At 48.3% G+C, this 19,214-nt stretch overlaps 1 protein-coding gene across 1 annotated transcript in view; it reads right to left on the bottom strand.

Annotated features, from left to right (window-relative positions):
• The window catches only part of Dnah2 (dynein axonemal heavy chain 2), a 110,181-nt gene that overhangs the window by 7,071 nt on the left and 83,896 nt on the right, over positions 1 to 19,214 (bottom strand). The window contains exons 57-78 of the mRNA XM_051181595.1: positions 18,832 to 18,971; positions 17,419 to 17,551; positions 17,182 to 17,321; positions 14,951 to 15,161; positions 14,689 to 14,805; positions 14,360 to 14,501; positions 13,147 to 13,316; positions 12,898 to 13,014; positions 7,917 to 8,081; positions 7,312 to 7,437; positions 7,050 to 7,198; positions 6,906 to 6,972; positions 6,632 to 6,782; positions 6,261 to 6,409; positions 5,948 to 6,081; positions 5,662 to 5,806; positions 5,342 to 5,541; positions 3,246 to 3,372; positions 1,569 to 1,755; positions 1,286 to 1,434; positions 1,007 to 1,190; positions 209 to 399 (exon numbers count right to left, since the gene is read on the bottom strand). Coding sequence (XP_051037552.1) covers positions 209 to 399; positions 1,007 to 1,190; positions 1,286 to 1,434; positions 1,569 to 1,755; positions 3,246 to 3,372; positions 5,342 to 5,541; positions 5,662 to 5,806; positions 5,948 to 6,081; positions 6,261 to 6,409; positions 6,632 to 6,782; positions 6,906 to 6,972; positions 7,050 to 7,198; positions 7,312 to 7,437; positions 7,917 to 8,081; positions 12,898 to 13,014; positions 13,147 to 13,316; positions 14,360 to 14,501; positions 14,689 to 14,805; positions 14,951 to 15,161; positions 17,182 to 17,321; positions 17,419 to 17,551; positions 18,832 to 18,971 — 3,294 coding nt within the window. The remainder of the gene's footprint in view (positions 1 to 208; positions 400 to 1,006; positions 1,191 to 1,285; positions 1,435 to 1,568; positions 1,756 to 3,245; positions 3,373 to 5,341; positions 5,542 to 5,661; positions 5,807 to 5,947; positions 6,082 to 6,260; positions 6,410 to 6,631; positions 6,783 to 6,905; positions 6,973 to 7,049; positions 7,199 to 7,311; positions 7,438 to 7,916; positions 8,082 to 12,897; positions 13,015 to 13,146; positions 13,317 to 14,359; positions 14,502 to 14,688; positions 14,806 to 14,950; positions 15,162 to 17,181; positions 17,322 to 17,418; positions 17,552 to 18,831; positions 18,972 to 19,214) is intronic.

Here is a 19,214-nt window from a genome sequence, read left to right as displayed (position 1 = left end):
TGTTAGACTGGAGGCTGGCATGTAATGATCACTCAAGAATGTTATTGTTAACTTTCTGGAAGTTTGCCACACCGAGAGGTGGAGGGTCTTTTTGAAAACAACTGAAGTCAATGAAAGGTGTGTCATCATCAAGGCTGGGGCCTGGCTTTGGTGCCAGGGTGAAGCTTAGCTGCCACCACAGGTGATGCTGGATATGCAGCCACCATACCTTTGGTGGCTCTGTGGTCATCTTGATGCTGGCCTGCAGGATGGAGATTGGGAAGTCTGGGTGAGGGCTAGAGCTGAGCCAGAGCCGGAAGGAAGGGTGAGGGTCCTCCACTTGCAGTTGCTCTACAAGCTTGTCCAGGTTAGGCATCCACGACAGTGACAGGTGGCAGTTTGCCAGGAACACCCAGTGTCCTGCAAGGAGGTGCCAGGGTCAACGGGCATAGTTCCTCAAGCTTTCTGACCCACACACTTTGCCCTTGGCGGCAGTGGGGTCGGGGTCAAACGTCAAGTGTTACTTCTGGGGTTTGGAAAACCGGAACGGCAATCACAGTTGGAGGTTCTGGGGGAGATGACTGGGGCTGAGGAGTGGATATGAAAGGAGATGGACACTGTGCTGGCTCGTTTTATACCAACTTGACACAAGCTAGAGTCATCAGAGAGAGAAGGGAGCCTCAGCTGAGAAAATAAGATCAGGCTACAGGCAAGCCTGCAGGGAATTTTCTTAATTAATGATTGATGGGGAAGGCCCACCCCATTGTAGGTGGGGCCACCCCTAGGCTGGTGGTCCTGGGTTCTGTAAGAAAGAAGGTTGAACGAGCCAGTAAGCAGCACCCCAGATGACCCCTGCATCAGCTCCTGCCTCCAGGTCCCTGCCCTGCTTGAGTTCCTGCCCTCCCTGCTTTTGATGAGGAACTGTGATATGGAACTGTGAATGACATAAACCCTTTCCTCCCCATGTTGTTTTTGGTCATGGTGTTTTACTACAGCAATATTAACCCGGACTAAGACAGTTACTAACCCTGCCTCACACCATCTCTTAGGAGACGAGCAGCAATGGGGGCCTGGCCCTGGCCCAGCGACAGGGCATGGAAGCGCTGGGCCATGCCAGTGTGCTCTGCCAGTTGAAGCAGAGCACTGGTGGGGTCCACACCGGGAGACAGGATGAATACCAGAGGGGATCGTGGGGTAGAATCCTCCATCACCTGGAAGCACAAGAAAGGTCTCAGAGAGAGAGAGAGAGGGGCAGGAGGGGCGGGTAGCACAGCAGGGTGTTGGGCAAGAAGGCAGAGCCACTGACCAATTTCATGTTTAGCACAGGTGGTTCAATGAACCGAGAGCCAAGGTTGGAAACAATGAAAGAAGTGACACAGAACGCCACTCGGTCCTGGCGCAGGGAACGGACGATCAGCATCCGCTGCATCTCGTTGCACGCATTTTCCCACTCACCTGGAGACGAGAGAAGAGAACGAGGCCCTGAGAGTGGGCCTGGAGAAAGTCTGAGCAAAGGGAGGCTTCCAGGGCTGCACTGTGGAGGGGAGCTGGGCAGCCTGCGGGGGCAGGGGGTGGCGGGAGGCTGGGACCTGGCAGCATGGCCTTCTCGGGGGCAGCGTTGGTGTACCACAGGTGCCAGTCCCGAGGGTACTGCTCAAAGGAGTTCATGAGTCCGTGGAAGTTGGTCAGTTTGTCCAGCTCTGTGATGTTATCCCAGTAGGCATCTGCCAGCCAGCTAGTACATGGGTTGTCCATTTGGCCTTCCCGATCCAAAACCTTGCAGAAAGGAGAGAGAACGAAGAGATGCCTGGAACCCTCAAAAGAAGGGTTACTGAACAGGCCGTGGCAGCACGCGCCTTTAGTCCCAGCACTTGGAAGGCAGAGGCAGGTGGATCTCTGTGAGTTCAAGGCCAGCCTGGTCTACAAAGTGAGTCCCAGGGCAGCCAGGACTACACAAAGAAACCCTGTCTCAAAAACAAAACAACAAAAAAGATGGCAAATGTTTGTTGTAATGGCCATGCCAACTACCCCGATCTTACCATTTTACACACACACACACACACACACACACACACACACACACACACACACACACGTATTGGAATGCCTCATAGTAAGGCAGGCATGATGCCTGTCACCAGAGTACCCAGACCAAGACAAAAGAACTACCAGGAATTCAAGGCCAGCCTGACTGTAGAATGAATTCTAGGCTAGCCTGAACTATAAAAAGAACCTTAAATTTTTAGATTAAAAAAAAAAAATGGTCACACTATGTCCAATAAAACTGTGTAATTGCTGTGTTTTAATTAAAAATAAAACATGATATTTAAAGTTCTCTCCTCCCCAACCTTTGTGTGTGTGTGTGTTGTGTATCTCCAGTGTTGGCCTTGTAAGAAACAGAATGAATGCTGAATGAAGAGATGGACACAGGAATCCAAGATGGATGCGAAGCCACCTTTACTGAGGAATCAGTGGGGGTGGGGGTGGTGTATTACTGAGCCCATAACAGTTGAAGTTTAGGAAGCTGGTGCCCTCTGGTGTTTCGTGGCAGAAACAGCTCCAAACCACTAAACTGCTCCATTCTGTTCATGTAACCATTCTTTTAAATGACAATTTGGAACTTTTTTCTTTGGTATGCATGCACACATATGTGTGTGGTGTATGTGACTGCCCTGCATGCACATGGGTGTGCAAGCATGTGGAGGCCAGAGAATGATGTTGGGTGTCCCCCTCTAGCATCCTCCTCCTCTTCCCTTGAGGTAGCATCTCTCACTGAATGGGAAGCTTACCAATTAGGCTAGGAGGGCTGGATAGTAAACTCCCAGGACCCCTTTCGCCTTTCACCCCCAAGCTGGGTTACAAATACATGTCAGCCTCGCCTGACACTTTTCTTTCTTTCTTTCTTTCTTTCTTTTTCTTTTTTTTTTTTTTTTTTTTTGTTATCGCCTTGGTTGTCCTAGACCAGGCTAGCTTCAAATTCACAGATATCTGTCTGTGCCACCACTGTCTGGCTGTCACCTGACTTTTTATTTATTTATTATGGGCCACTAGTAAGAGATGTGCCAATGACCAGCTTGTATTGAGTACCAGGAATCACACATCAAGTCAGCCCCACACCCCCAGGCTGCTGGCTGCATCCGTTCCTAGCAAGCTTTTTCCTCAGATCACTGAGGAAGCCTAGACTCAGTGCTGAGTCTGGATCCTCATCACACCTGCTTCCACCACCTTTGGCCGCCATGCTGAGAAGAGCCCTCTGACCAACTCACCACACCCCCACGAAGAAAGAAATTGTACTCGTCCATGTTGAGCTTTCCAGAAGTTTCCAGTATTTTGGCACACATGTGGAAACTGAACAGTAGCTTGTGGCGCTCAAAAAGCGTGCGACAGGTATACCTAGGAGAAAAGGACAGAGAATATGAAGGAGGTGGAGTGAGTGGCGGGGATGAGATGCCCAACACAAACACTCATTGTGTGAAGAGCCCTATACAGAAGGACTGTAGCCAGCATCTAACCCATTCAGAAGGACTGTAGCCAGCATCTAACCCAAACCTCTTGGAAATGACCAAGGACTCAGGGACCTTCAGAGATTGGCATAATTTTCCTGGAGTTCACTGGTAACTAGGCATTTGATTCCATTTAAAAAAAAAACAGAGCATCATTTATTCCCTATCTTGCTGGACACTCTGTAGTCCTGAAGACACAGATAAGTAAACTATTGTCTCTGTCCTTGAGGAAGTCATGGCCCGGCAGGAAGGACATGTGCTGTGATATAGGGACCTAGAGGAAGACAAGATAAGCCACAATGGGTCCTACACAGCAGTGGGCGTGGTATCAAGGGAATGTAAGGCATGTTGTCCAGCTGCACCTGATGCCTTTACAAAGATCCTGAGAGGGGCCGGGAAGATGGCTCAATGGTTAAGCGCTCATTGCCCTTTCAGAAGACCCGGGTTTGATTCCCAGCATCCATATGACAGCTCGTAACTGTCTATAAGTCTAGTTCCAGGGAAACCTGACACCCTCACACAGACACAAATGCACATAAAATAAATTAAAAAGAAAAAAAAAGATCTTGAGAGCAGGTACCTTGAGGTGTGTGGGGACTGTCCAAAGGCATGGGAGAAGAGGGAATTGGGTGTTTCAGGGAGAAGAGGGAATTGGGTGTTTCAGGGAGAAGAGGGAATTGGGCGTTTCAGGGAGAAGAGGGAATTGGGTGTTTCAGGGACAACACACAGCATCAGGGATGCCAGGGGAAAGGGCATGGAGTGAAAGCATGAAGCGGTGGAGGGGGGGGCAGATGGGCTTTGGGGATCACTCAAGATATGATAACCACTGAAGAGGTTAAGCCAGGAGCAACAAGATTTATGTCTGCAAGTCTGACTCGTGAAAATATGCACCAAGACCCAGCCCTGGTGGTCAGGACAGAATGGGGAAGGAGAAGTAATCAGAAATAGATGTGAGCAGAACCCAGCAGCCCACAGATCTGGGAGGATAAAGAGTAACTCCAAGGTGCTGATGTGAGTGACTGGGTCGGTGGGTGTGCCATTCAGAGATGAGGATCCCGTCAGAGAGGGTAGATCACAAGGTTGGTCTGAAACAAGCAGGACTTGGGGGGTCTGTAGGGGAGTCAGGTGTTTTGCTGTTCAAAATGTGAACCATAGGCTGATATGATGACTCAGCAGGTAAAGGAGCTTGCTGCTAAGTCTGGTGGCCAAATTTGATCCCTGGAGCCCCATAAGCTGGAAGGAAAGAATGGACTCTTGTAATTTGTCCTCTGATCTTCACGGACTTGCCATGGCATACACGTGCATGCCATCCACTACAAAGTAATTCATACATGAATGTAAATTTTAAAACAATCAAACAAAAGATATTCTACAGATCAGGATCTACAGCTCCCAAGAAGCTTATTAGAGATGTAGAATCATAGACCCAACCCAAACCTGAATCTGGACCTGTGTGTGTCTGTCTGTGTCTGTGTATATGCTCGTGTGTGGATGAGTGTGTGACATGTATGCATAATGCATGTGGAGAAACAGGGTGAATGACTTCCTGCAACTGCTGTCCACTTCATTTTTTGAGGCAGGATCTTTCACTCAACCTAAAACTCACCAACTCATCTAGACCTGCTGCCTCGTCTCACCTCCAAGTGCTGGGAGTACAGGCACAGACCACTGTACCCAACTTTTGATGTGGGTGCTTGGGATCTCAATTCAAGCCTTCATGCTTCACAGCAAGCAATTTCCTTACCAGGCTATTTCCCATCCCACCCCCAATGTGTATTTAATACTCCCACTATGTCACATGGAACCAGAGAGGCTTCAGCCAGCCACTTGATCCCCGGCCTTGTGCATGGACATCAGACCTGTAGACAGCATAGGTGTGGTAGTCATTCAGATATTCAATGCGGTCCTCCAGCTTATTGCTGCGATGGCTCTTGTCAATGCTTAGGATGAAGAGGCTGATGTAGGCATCCAGCGAGAACTGGTACATGGGATCAATGCGGCCCATATCATTGAGCACGAAGAACAGCACGGATGCCCGCTGGGCGCATGGACGGTAAGCCTGTAGGGGTCCATAAGAGTCAGGGCCACAGCTCAGGAAGGAGAGGGTCTCAAGTCAACATGCTCTAACTTGCTTCTTGGTAGCTGGTCAGGGGCAGGGCTGGAGGGCGCAGGAGTTCACCTCTCTGGCCAAGTCGATGTTGATCTCTGTGGTCTCACTGGTCTCCAGTTGCTCTGTCACCTCGGTGGCTGTCACCTTGGACGTCTGAAGGGTGTTCACCAGCTGTACATCATCTAGCAGAGAACCTGTGGCCTCATTCAACAAACTAGGAGGAAGCCAAGAGACACATGGATTAGGGCATTTGGAAGACTGCAGGGAAAGGACCCCTGTTGGCCCCTTAGGGTAGACTGGCCGGATGCATATTGGGAGCTGGCGTGGTGGGTGGGGCTGAGGATGACATTCTCACCGGAGGATCTCATCCTCAAGCTCTTTGAGCTTTCTCTTCCCGGCGGCGATGTTGATGACCAGCGAATCTTTCTGTTCCTCGAGCTCGGGCCTCTCCTTCCGAACCACAATGCCTAGCAGTTGGGCTTCCAGGCCCTGAGAAGGCCCAGACTCAGAGTGAGAGTCCCATGCCTGTGGCCTCTACACCTGCCACCCTTTTAGACCTCCCAAGACCCTCCTCCTTCTCCATTGCCCAGCTCAAGCTAGGCTTTTTCCTTGTGCTTCTTACAGACTGCAGCCTATCTAGCGTCATGCTAGCAACAGCCCTTGCCTACCTGTTCCTTAACAGCAAAGTTGACAATGGTGGTCTTAGCTGAGGTCTCAGGGCTGTAGTGGGGATTGGAGAGCTTGGTGGTAAGGTAGAAACGGAAATTGGGATTGTACTCTACCTCCTTGTCACCAATGCGCATCAGCTGCCGACCGCCTGCATCCCACAAAAAGGTCAAGGGTCAAGGGCATGAATCTCACATGACCAGGTTAGGGCTGACCTATTCCCCACTGACATCTAGATCAGTAACTCAACCTGCCCTAAAGGCTTCACTGAGGCCTAATTCGTGGGGGACACAGACCATGAGCTCCCCCGTCCACCCTAGTGTCCTACTTGGTTAGTCTTTAGGACCAGCCCACAAAAAGCCTAGGCTCTGACCAATTCGAGCTACAGATTTGTTGAGCACTGGGTTGAGTGTAGGGTCCAGATACTCCTGCACATTCTGAAGTAGCACTGGAAATCCAAACTGGATGGCGTTTTCTAGAACTCGAAGGTAATCGTGCATCTGCAGGTCAATGATCTTAAGGCCCTAGAGAGCAAGGGGATGGATGGAAGCAGCTTGGAGGAACTCAATAGCTAAGAACAGGGCCTTGAGAAGAATCTAGGCTTGGGGGACTCCAGACGCAACCCAAAGCACCACCCCACCTAGTACCTGGTTTCCCTCCATGTTCTTAATCCACTTGAGGGCTTGGGCCTGAGGGTCAATCATGAGGGCCCACCTGGAAGAGAAAGAGAAAGCCTCAGTCAGAAGACAGCCCGCTCCACCTCTGCCTCGCACGCTCCTAACTGTTCTTACCTGTTGCCCCTGGTGACAATGATGCCATTCTCCGTGGAAAAGGCATCGGAGGGCAAGCCCTGGATGTTCCAGTCCCGAACTTTGGTAGGATTGGACAAGAAGTTATCAATGGCAAAACGAGGTGAACAGGGAACCTGAAGGGCCCGGATCTGAGGAGAGAAGAACTCCCAGACTCAGCTGGAGTTGAGCAGCTCGGCCTCTTGCTTACACCTCTTCCAGAGCTCACCCCAGTGCTCCCTTATCACATCTGAACTCATCTCACCTTCTTGATCCAGATTTGATTGACAATCTCATCCCGGTAGTTGGTCAGAAAAGGTCCCATGTAGGACAAGAAGGCAGCTGCGAGCAGACAGTCGCCCACTAGGTAGCCCAGATCCTCCTCCAGGCCCTGGTACACAGTAGGGAGGTGTAAGGGCCTGGGACCGCAGACCCTTGCAGATAGTTGAAATGCTTTGCAAGATAATCTCCTTTGATTGATTCTGGTCTGGATCAAAGCCAGTCTTCCTTTCTAAAGCCCTGCTCTCGGAGACCTCTGATTATCCACTGATAAGATCTAACCCTTTCATGGAGCCAGGAACTCAGGGAGATAGAGACAAGACGGCCCCTGTCTGTCATCTCTCAGGAAGACAAGCTGTAGCAAAAGGTCTAGTGTGCTTGCTTCCAGCTCCCTCAGGGAACAGGAACACAGCCCTAGTGGACAGGATGCCGTTCCTTGTACATTCTCAGCAAATGTGAGAGGGGGAGGGAAAGACTCCTGCTGTCTACTCTTGGAGTTCTGATGACTGTTGCCTCTCAGTGGGCACGGGGATGGACCTCTTGAATCAGGCGGCTGCTTGGGAGGACAGCCACTGTTAGAGCCCACCTCACCTGCACAGTCTCCTCCCATCGGGCCTTTTCACCAGCTAGCCCAGACACCAACATTCCTGCTCTCTCCAGCTTCAGCTCCATCTCTTCAGATTTCTTGCGAAGCTCTTCCTTCTGTGCCAGCTTCTCGTCGTATTGTTTCTTCAGCATCTCCAGTTTCTCTGCCACCTAGGAATGATTGGCACATGGGGGATAGAACACACACAAGGCTCAAGGACTGATTGTTTTGTGTCAAATTCTGACCTTGTCACTCCAAGCTGCCTGCCCTTGGGGCAATTAATGTCTTTGAGGGCTGGTAAAGTTGATGCCTGTGCACGCGCGCACGCGTGCGTGCACACACACACACACACACATACACACACCACACAGAGTGGAGGTGCAAATCTGGAATCCCAACACTCCTACTGGAGAGATGGGAGGAAGGAAGAGGAAGTCATCCGGAAGCTCTAAAGCTAGCTGCCTCACCAGATAGAAGAGGCCTGGACTCTAGAAGCCTGTCCTCTGGCCTCCAGAAGTGAGCTGTGTACACACTCACATAACATCTCACACAGCTCATGTTTTTTTTAGGCTCTGCTTCCTCGTGTATAAAATAAGAGTAATCTTACCAGAAATAAGTGTATCAAGGAGTGAGGGATGCGTATTATGTCAGATAAGCTTCATTATCCTTCCTCCTCTTAGAGCCCAGAATCTACCTACTAGTGAAAGCTCATGTCTAGGCAGGAGTCAGAGACCTCATGAAGCACGATGAACCACATCATGGGGTGTGATGTACAGTAACTCCGTGTTAAAGGGCATGGACCAGGCCCTGGGTTCAACCTCCAGTGCAGTGGAAAACCAGTGTGCCTCAAAGAACACAGCGGGCACGGCTTGCTCTGCACAAGACTTCTGGACACTGAACTCAGTGGCACCAACAGCAACTTCCATTCAGAACTCTTGAAAGTTTCCCAGTTAAAGATGGGAAAGCCAAGCATGGTGGGATGGCCTGTAAATCCAGCACTTGGGTGGCTGAGGCAGAATGATCACAAGTTCAAGGCCAGCCAGAGATATATAGATAGTTCCGGGCCAGTCTGGGTTACACAAGTGAAAATGGTCTCAAAAAGAGATGCATGAGATTAGCACCCCTAAAAACCAGGCTCTGCCATGAAGGTGGCTGCTACTTGTAACTCTAGATCTTAAGAGGTGGTGGCAGGTTAATCTCCACAAGTAAGGTCCGCCTAGTCTACCTAGTGAGCTACAGGCTAGCTTAGGCTATACAGTGGGACTACCTCAAAACAGGAAAAATAAGGGTGGGGAGGAGGGAAGGGAGGAGGGAGGAGGAGAAGAAAAAAGCAATGGCAGCAACAATAGTAGCTTCTTGGCCATCCCAGGCCAACAAGATGTCTCACTAGTTAAAGCCCCTTGATGACATGCTTGAACTCCAGTTCAGTCCTTCAAACCCATAGGATGGTAGGGAAGGAGCAACTCTTGTGAGCTGTCCTCTGATCTCCACATGTACACGCTCCCACGCACGCACACGCATGCACACACACACACACACACACACACACACACACACACACACACACACGGGGGGAGGCGTGGGGGAGAGTAAATTAAAAAGAAAAGAGTGGCTGGAGAAACAGCTCAGCGGTTAAGAGCACTGACTGCTCTTGTAGAGAACTCAAATTGATTGTCAGCACCCATGGCAGGGGAGCTCACAACCACCTGGAACTCTGGCTCCAGAAAGATCTGACACCTCTAGCCTCGGGCACTAGCATTCCCCTACGAAGCCCACAGACATGCACACAAACACTGCTTGTTTGTGTGCGTGAGTGTGTTTATTTGTTTGAAGCTCCTGCCCAGACCTCGTGGAAATTACTTGAGAGGCTGAGGAAGGAAAATGACAACTTCAAGGATTCAGGGCTACAGAGTGACTTTAAGGCCAGCCTGGGTAATGTAATAGAGAACCTGTCAAAATAAAAACTTATCAAGGGCTAGAGGGCTGGGAATACAGCTCATAAAGCCTTGAGTCTGATCCTCAGAAACAAATAAAGCAGGCATCACTGCACCTGCCTACAATCTCAGCATTTGGCAGTCGAAGGAGGAGGATCAGGAGGGTTCAAGGTCATCATTGGCTGTACATCAAGTTCAAGGCCAGCCTGGGTTACTGGAGACTCTGCCTCAATAAATAAAACAAGCATGCATTTGGCTCTTACATTTTGCAAGATGTGTCAGCAATATAGGGGGAAATGTTGGTTTTCCTCATCTGTTCACTGTTTTGTTTTGAGACAGGGTCCACATCGTGTTGCTCGGGCTTGAATACCTGGGAGCAGCCCTCTCTGAGATGCTGCTGCACATAGCTCTCCTGTCCACTTCTCACCAGTCTGCTGTTCTTGGGTACATGTGGCTCATCCACTAAGAGTCCTAACATTGTGAACTCTATGTTTGTCCAAGGAATGAATCATTGGCAGCAAACTCCAGAGGTTCCCTTGTTAAAACATAAAGGGACGACTTAAGTGCTTGGCCCAGGATATGACTCATCTGGGGCAGGAACCTTTCCAAGTGGATTGCTTCACCTGTGGCTATGACCTCCTGAAAAAGAGACAGTAAGAGAGAAAGCTTTGGGGGAGTTAGGAGGGGGTTATGACCACAGAATGGAGGAGTGATGCAGATGTGTGCACGGAAGCCTATTCTCCCAGCCTGGATGAGTTGTCTGCACTGCACAGGCCAAACCACAAGAGGCCTTGAGGACATCTGCTACTTCTGACAGTAAAAATGACTGTGATGGGAAAAGCCAGAGACCAGCTATGGATAAGGCATCATAGAGTCACAAACATGGTGCCTAGCCCAGCTCTGTTGGTAATTACCCTATAGGTAAATTAAAAATGCACCAAATAGCATGTGCAATGTAAAAAAAAAAAAAAAAGTGTGTTTCTGTATTGTCTTAGTCAATGTTCTACTGCTGTGAAAAGACACTGTGGCCAAGACAAGCGAAAGAAGAAAGCATTTAATGGGGAGCTTGCCTACACTTTTAGAGGGTTAATCTGCGATCATCATGGTGAGCAGCAGACAATCATGGTGAGAGCTGTACAGCCTGATCCATGGGGAGAGAGAAGGAAAGGAAGAGGGAGAGGGAGAGAGGGAGAGAGAAAGAGAGAGAGATTGCCTTGCCTGGCATGGGCTTCTGAAACCTCAAAGCCTGCCCCCAGTGACACAATTCCTCCAACATGGCCACACTTCCTAACCCTTCTAATCCTTTCAAAGAATTCCACTCCCTGGTGACTAAGCATTCAAATACATGAGCCTGCGGGGACCGATTTCATCCAAGCCATCACAAGTCAGTGTGTGTGTGTGTGTGTGTGTGTGTGTGTGTGTGTGTGTATTTATTTATGTGTGCTTATTTGTATATGTGTGTGTATTTGTGTCTGTGTGTATGCACACAAGCACTCATATTAACATAGCTCATCTTCGTGTATTTGTGTATATGTGTGTGCGTACGTATATTTGTGTCTGTATGTATATGTGTGTGTGTCTGTGTGTATTTATGTGTGTATATGTGTATTTGTGTGTATATATATGTATTTATGTGTGCATGTGTATGTGTGTATATGTGTATTTATGTGTGTGTTTGTGTATATATGTGTATATTTGTGTCTGTTCACAAGCACTGATATTAACATAGCTCATCTTTGTGTATATGTGTGTGCATGCATGTATTTGTGTCTGTGTGTATTTATATGTGTATATGTGTATTTGTGTGTATTTATATGTATTTATGTGTGTATGTGTGCATGTGTATGTGTGTATATGTGTATTTATGTGTGTTTTGTGTATATATGTGCGTATTTGTGTCTGTGCACAAGCACTGATATTAACATAGCTCATCATGTGTGTGCATGCATGTATTTATGTCTGTGTGTATTTATATGTGTATATATGTGTATGTGTGTATATTTATTTATGTGTGTATTTGTGTGTATTTATGTGTATATATGTATTTATGTATTTGTGTGTATTTATGTGTATATATATGTATTTGTGTGTGTATATGTGTGTGCATGTATATGTGTGTATTTATGTGTGTGTATTTGTGTCTGTGCACAAGCACTGATATTAACACAGCTCATCTTCGGAAGGATGGAGGAATTTTGTACAGATTGGCTGCTTTCACAGAGAGAAGTTGGATGCTACAGAGCAGAAGGTGGGAAGACTTCTTATTGAATATTCTTCTGTGTCTTTGAATTTCAAACACATTTCAATGTGAGTATATTATCTAGGGATGAAGTTGTGTGTATTATCCTTTTGTTGTTGTTGAGACAGGGTCTCTCTGTGTAGCCCTGGTTGTCCTGGAACTCACTCTGTAGGCCAGGCTGGCCTCCAACTCACAGGGATCTGCTTGCCTTTTCTCCTGAGAGCTGGGATTAAATACATGTGCCACCACACCTAGCATGTTATCTATTAAGCCTATGATTTAAAAATAAAATAAAATGAAAGAGAGAATTTTGAATTCTTTTGATAGCAGCACTTGACTGTTTTTCATGGTTTAAAGGTCAACTGCGCTCATATCCTGTAGGAAGTCATCTATCTTGTCTACTCTGCCCATAGTAACTAACCCCTATAGCTTCTAGAAAGCTCTACCGCCACACCAAGTACAGATACCCCCCGCTGTTCCAGGCCCACAGTTGCCATCTTGACCCTACTGACCCATTCCCTCATCGAAGACTGACTTGATACCCACATGCCATCAGTCAATATCCCAAAACCTATTCCAAGGCTGTGACGGGGGTAACTTGGATTCTGGGGCAGCAGTGCCCTGCGGCCCACAAAGACAACAAAGCCTAGGGGCCTTGTGCACCCTGTGCAATCTCCTAAGCTTTGGACAGACTGAACAGGGCATGGAGCAGGGGAGCAAGTTCAATACTGTAGGACAGCAGAGGTGGGCACAGAATTAAGTGGGGAACACAGTGACAGACAGAGAAAGGAAGGGCTCCAGAGTGAAGCTCACCTCCCGCAGCTTTTCCTGGGCCTCAGCTAGAGCTGCTTGCTTCTCCTGAAGCTGGGCGATGGCGACATTCATTCGGATCCTTTTGGGCTCTACAACTCGGTACAGACGCCCGTACAGCTGTGGAAGACAGCCAGGCTTTGGGACGCCATCACCCACCAACTAAGCGCCTTCCTTGTCATCTGTGCCTGCCACCCCCAGCTCATCCACGACTGCCCCTCTCGGTTCCCACTCACTTTGGCCACCACCTACCTCCATGGCCCGCACCCACATGCAGAGGGACTTGGCGGCCAGGGAGACCCTGCCAATGATATCAGGCTGGAAGTCAGGCTGGGCACAGTAGGCTCCAATCTTCTTCAGCACCTTATCTGAGATGTTGTCTTTATCAAAGTTGATCAGTGACTTGATGAAGTTCTGTTCGCCTGTGGCATGACATTTTGAGACCTCAGCCAGAGGGCCAAATAAATCCTTTTCTCCTTGCCCAGCTCCAAGGCCAGGATATATGACTCCTTCTGACCTTGCCCCTTTCACTCGCTGGCGCCATCTCCTGCTCCCTTCCCTTAATAAACCCTGCTAAATCACCCAACCCAGCATTCTTTCTGGACAAAAACTGGCCAAACTATAGTCACATTCTGCTGCAGGAACCCAAAACAGAGAAAGCCACAGAATGAAAATAGCTTCCCCAGGCTAGACAGAAACAAACTCACAAAGATCTGAGTCTGAGCCCCAAAAATGTAAGTAAAAAGGTAGGCATGGTAGCAAGCATCTGCATCCCCAGTACTGGGGAGGCAGAGACAGAGGGTCTCCTGAGTGCCCTGCCCAGCACTCTAGATAACTAGTGACCCCAGGTCACTGTCAGGCATCCTGTCCCAAAAACTACGCAGGGAAATGGTTCCCGAGCAACAACACCCAAGGTTGACTTTTGGTCTTCACACACACACGCACACGCACACACATGCACAATGCGCACACACGCGCACACACACATCCCACACATGGACATGCTGATACGTATACACAAAGAAAGGGTAAGGAAGTGAGACAGAGACACAGGGAGACACAGAGAAAAGAAGTAATTTCTCATTTTCTATTCTTGTCTCTATTCGTCCTTGGCTCTTGCCATACATTCTCATCACTTCTGAACAAGTTTCTTTTGGTTGTGGTGAGAGGAGCTGGTCTCTGCTCCATACTCCTAAAGAATCTTAATGGGTACTAAGGCTTCTCTTCCCTCCTAATCTCTGTGTTCCTGGGGGTGGGGGTGCCTCTGCAGTACCTAACGGAGTCCTTGCAGAAGGCCTGGGGGTGGTGGTCTCTGCAGTACCTCAGGTGACTCTTGCAGAAGGCCTGGGGGTGGGGGTTCTGCAGTACCTCAGGTGGCCCTTGCAGAAGGTCTGACGAACTGTATACACTTGATCAATAAACACTGGACAAATAGAAATCTCTTCCCACAATGCCCTCTGCTTACCTAGCTGCCGCTTTGCCTCTGCCCATGTAGGCTCATTGCCTCGGAGAATCATGACCGCCTGCATTACCATCTCTACCTGGGCAGGAGGTCTTCCGTAGGACTTGATCTCACCTATATCCTTCTTGTTCAGAGACTCCAGAGCCTGGGAAGATGAATGAATTAACTGAGAGAACTGAGCCAAAGTCAGCTCAGATAGCAAGATGGGTCCCTGGTGGACACAGGGCCAACTGAGGAGCCACCTCCCCAGCCCACTTCCCCAGAGACTCCGAGGGCAAAGAAGGCTGGTCCCATCCCCACTCCCGGCACCGTCTACTGCCAGCCTCTGGTACCCGCATGGCTTCTTCAAGGGCTGGCAGTGCCTCCTCCAGATCCTTCTGGGCGTTGTCTGCCAGTGCCTGACACTTGACCTCCTCGATAGCAATCTTCTCACTGTTGGCCGTGACCGCCTGGAGATGGAAAGACAACACAAGGCTTTGTAGGTGAGAAGGGTGGATAGAAAACCAAGGAGGAGGCGAGCATGGAGAAACTGATGGGGCCGGGAAACCTCCTGCTGGGTCTCCGGCAGAGTGGGCACGGGGCGGGACCACCGACCTTCTGCTGCTCGTCTGCTTCTCGCTTCTGCTGCACGATGATGACCAGATACTCTTCACACTGTTTCTGGAACTCGGCCACCTTTTTCTTGGCATCCTCCAGCTCCAGAGACATCACTTCTACTTTTTCCCTGGTTTCATCAATCTTAAACAACCCAGTCCGCAACTTATTAGCTTGGTCCAGCAGCTCCTGCCGTTTTTCTGCCAGAAGCCTGCAGAGGAGCTTGTGGTAAGTTGCATGTGTGGAGATGCTCGGAGGAAGGAGGCGCCCTATGTAATGTTCCTTTCTGCCCTCACATGCAGACATACAGCCTGTTTCTTGCCTTTATACAGCCTGGTCAGGTCTTTGTCATTTCCAACAAATTCTTCAGGGGCCATCTAATCCCTTTCATTTGTTCTCCACACCATTCTGACATATTACTACCTCTCTCTGGGAATTTCCCACTGCCCACCATGAAGCAGGCAGCTGGACCACAGTGGTCCAGAGAACATGAACCTCCTCCAAAGGGAGCAAGGGAGCCCCACTCCAACTAACCTCCCTCCCTCTATCCCTCCTTCCTTCCCTCTCTCTCTCTCTCTCTCTCTCTCTCTCTCTGTGTGTATGTGTGTGTAGGAACCAATGGGGACCCAGTCTTCCTACAGTTTTGTTTAAAGAGAAGCTAGAAATTCAGATTAAAAAAAATAAAAAAGCAATATGTGGATATTTCCTGGGCTAAAGGGTTTATCAAAATGATTGGTGGGGCTGCAGAGATTGCTCAGTGGTTAGGAGTACCAATCTTTCAGAGGACCCAGGTTCAAATCCCAGTACCCAGTTGGCAGCTCACAACTCTAACTCCAGTTCCAGGGCATCTGACACCCTCACACCAATGCACATAAAATAAACTTCAAAAAAAAAAAAATAAGGATTGACAAATAGAAAAAGGCAGAATGTTGATCTCTATGTCCAGAAAGATAGGGCTCACTGGTATATTACTCTGAAATAATGCCTAGCACATAGTAGGTGCTTTAAAAAAATACATGGTAAATGGGTGAATTGATGTTACTATTATTCTTACAAAAATTTTTTCCCAACTTTGATGAAAACACTCAATCCAGGTAAATGTAGTGGGCCATGTTTGTGATCCCAGCATTAGGAAGGTTGAGGCAGAAGGGATTGCTATGATTGAGGCTGTCCTCTGCTACACTGTGAGTTGAAAGCCAGACTGGCGATGTATGTGACTCTGTCTCAGGAAAAGTCAAACAAGGTACAGTATCCTCTACAATAAACCAGCAACTGTGTTCCCCTGACTTCTATACCACTTAGCTCAGCCAAGCAGAGGACTGTCAGACACCCAGGTGAAACAGTATGGGTCTCAGTCTCCGCAGCTGAAGTGGGGCCCGAGGCCGCCACCTGTAGGGCCTGCTCTAACCCGGGTGGACAGTGTAGAATTGAGCTAAACTGCTGGACACTCAGCCACTGTGTGCTGTGTGTGTGGGGGGGAAATCTCATGTTCAAAGTAGAGTATTGATCAGACGTGAGAGTAAAAAAGCGCTTCAATTTTTCTGAGGTTTTTTTTCTTTTTTCTTTCTTTTTTTTTTTTTTGTTTCCGTTTTAGTTGTATTTTGCTTTGGTTATATTTGTGTGCTAAGGCACACACATGCAGATCTATATTTTTAATTTGATTTATTTTTTAAAACAGGGTTTCGCTCTGTAGCCATGGTTGTCTTGGAACTCACTCTATAGACCAGACTGGCCTTGAACTCAGAGATCCACCTGCCTCTGCCTTCTGAGAGCTGAGTATAAAGGTGGGCGCCACCACTCCCAGCCTATGCTGTACTGGAATTCATAACCCTCCTATGTCAGCCTTCCTAGTGTGGAGAATTTATAAGCATGTATCTCTACACATAGCTATTTCATACAAATGGTCAGTATAAGAGACATTAGAGGGAGACAGAAGGATTACAAATATTAGGGTAAACTCCCAGCTAAGTTGTGGTCTGAAAAATATAGAGAAAACATCATCCCAGTAAATAAGAACAGACAGGATATAAAGAGGCATTAGAGCCTAGGGGACATGATAGAAGTCCCTCCTCTCATTAACTTCCAGGGAACATCTCAGACCCTCTGTGACTCTGCCATCCCTCCTTCGTGCCCACATCCCCCAGCCTGTCCCCTTGGCCGGGTCCTGGGTATCATTTCACCAGTCAACACCTTTGAAAGATGTCCTCCCTCCCCCACCCTTGTCTCCGTACTTCTTATATCCGGACACAAGCTCCAGGTAGTTTGTAGGCGTGACATAGTTGTGTCTCCGCAGTTCCAGCAGCATCTTCTGGGAATACTGAGCCACAGACCAGTGCATGGTGACAAAGATCTGGGCCACTTTCTTGTGGATCTGAAGCCAACAATACAAGATGGAAGACAGAGGGTGTGGACCAGGGGACAGAAGGGAGGTGCGGGTGTGGCTGAAGTGTCAGGAGGGAAGGGCTCACATTCTCCTGTGTCCCCAGGTCTACTCCTATGAGGTACTTCTCGGCCACCTCCAGCAGGGCCTCCCGGGGCCACTCTGAGAACCAGTTGATGGTCGTGCAGTTCACCAGGGCTGGGTACTGGCGGATCCAGTTCCTGGAGAGAAGTGGATGGCATTACCTCACAGATGCCCTTAGCCTCCTAACACGGGCCCATCTGCTTTACAGAAGCCTAGGGGCCCCATCCTGCTCCTCCTATCTGCTCATGCAGATAGATTTACCTCCCCACAGGCAGCTCAGCACAACATTTAGAAATGGTCTCAAAAAGAAAGAAGGAAAGGAAGGAAGGAAGGAAGGAAGGAAGGAAGGAAGGAAGGAAGGAAGGAAGGAAGAAGAAATGGTCTCAGATCAAAAAGAGCCAGATCCACATTCTCTAGATGCTAATCTTGAGCAAGTATCTAACATACTCAAACATCAGTTTCCTCATCTCTAGAGGGGGTTAACAATGTATGCTAAGGTCGTTGGGAATTTGATAAGGTAAGCCAAGAAGAGTGCTCAGCATGGCACCCCCATGATAATGCACCATATGCCATAAATTAAAAACATAAGCAAAATGATAACACAGTTTGCTTTGTCCTCCTCCTAAGTTTATTTTGGTTTGATTTTTAAAAATTATTTATTTTTATTTTATGTGCATTGGTATTTTGCCTGTGTGTATATCTGTATGAGGGTGCAACTGGAACAGGAGTTATAGACAGCAGCAAGCTGCCAGGTGGGTGCTGGGGATTGAACCCGGGTCCTGTGGAGGAGCAGTCTCTCCAGCCCCATTTATTTTTTTGTTTGTTTGTTTTCAGGCAGGGTCTCACATATAGCTCTGGCTACCCTGGTACTCAGGCTGGTCTCAGATTTGCAGCAATCTTCTTGCTTCAGCTTCCAAGTTCTGAGACTATAAGATGTGCACTGTCACACCCAACCTGTTCTTGCTAGTTTTGATTGTCCTGAGATATCGAGTCATACCAAGAATAGATAAAAAATTCTGTTACATATGCATTGCTCTGTAATTCTATTCATCTTTTAATCAAAAAGGATAAAATCTTGTCATATGATACAATATGGGTGAAACTTGAGGACATTACAGAAGTGAAATAACTAAGTCACAAAAGGACAAAGAATACCCTTCCACTTATATGAGGCCATCAAAGTCATCAAATTCACAGAGATGGAATTTGAAGCTGGGAAAGGAGTTATGCTCTACTGGGTAAAGACTTTGAGGCTGGGAAAATAAAAAGGCTCTCATGGGTTGTTGCAGAATGAGATGGATACTTAACACTACTGAACTGTGGAGGGAATCACATGAAACACCCTAACTTCCAAAGGAACAGAAGGCCAAAAGACAGGGGAGGCCATTGAGGAGAGGAACAATCCAGGAAGCGTCACCTGAAGGGGTCTCCCACTGGACTCAGGCAGAGCACAATGTGCAGGTTGTTCCGAACTCGCTCAATGAGGTAAGCAAAGAGGCTGTCCGAAGATTCTGGAACCTGTTCTGCCCGGGCCTGGTCTATGATATGGCTTTGGATCTGAACAAAAGCCAGACTGAGTCAGAGGACTGAAGTTCTCACAGCAGTATGAGCCAGACTAAAGATGAAGCTGACAGACTGGGTTGGAATTTAAAGCAACTCTGCCCCATGAGGGCTCTGGGGGATGATTGATGAGAAACAGCCCTTCAGCCGCACAGAGCCTGATCAGATGGTTGGGGATGCTACAGAAACAGACGTGTAATCTGAATTTAGGCAGTTGTTACGAAAGCCAAAGGAACTGTA

Source organism: Phodopus roborovskii, unplaced genomic scaffold (assembly GCF_943737965.1).
Source record: "Phodopus roborovskii unplaced genomic scaffold, PHOROB, whole genome shotgun sequence".
Classification (NCBI taxonomy): domain Eukaryota; kingdom Metazoa; phylum Chordata; class Mammalia; order Rodentia; family Cricetidae; genus Phodopus; species Phodopus roborovskii.
This window is presented reverse-complemented; position numbering and strand designations above follow the sequence as displayed.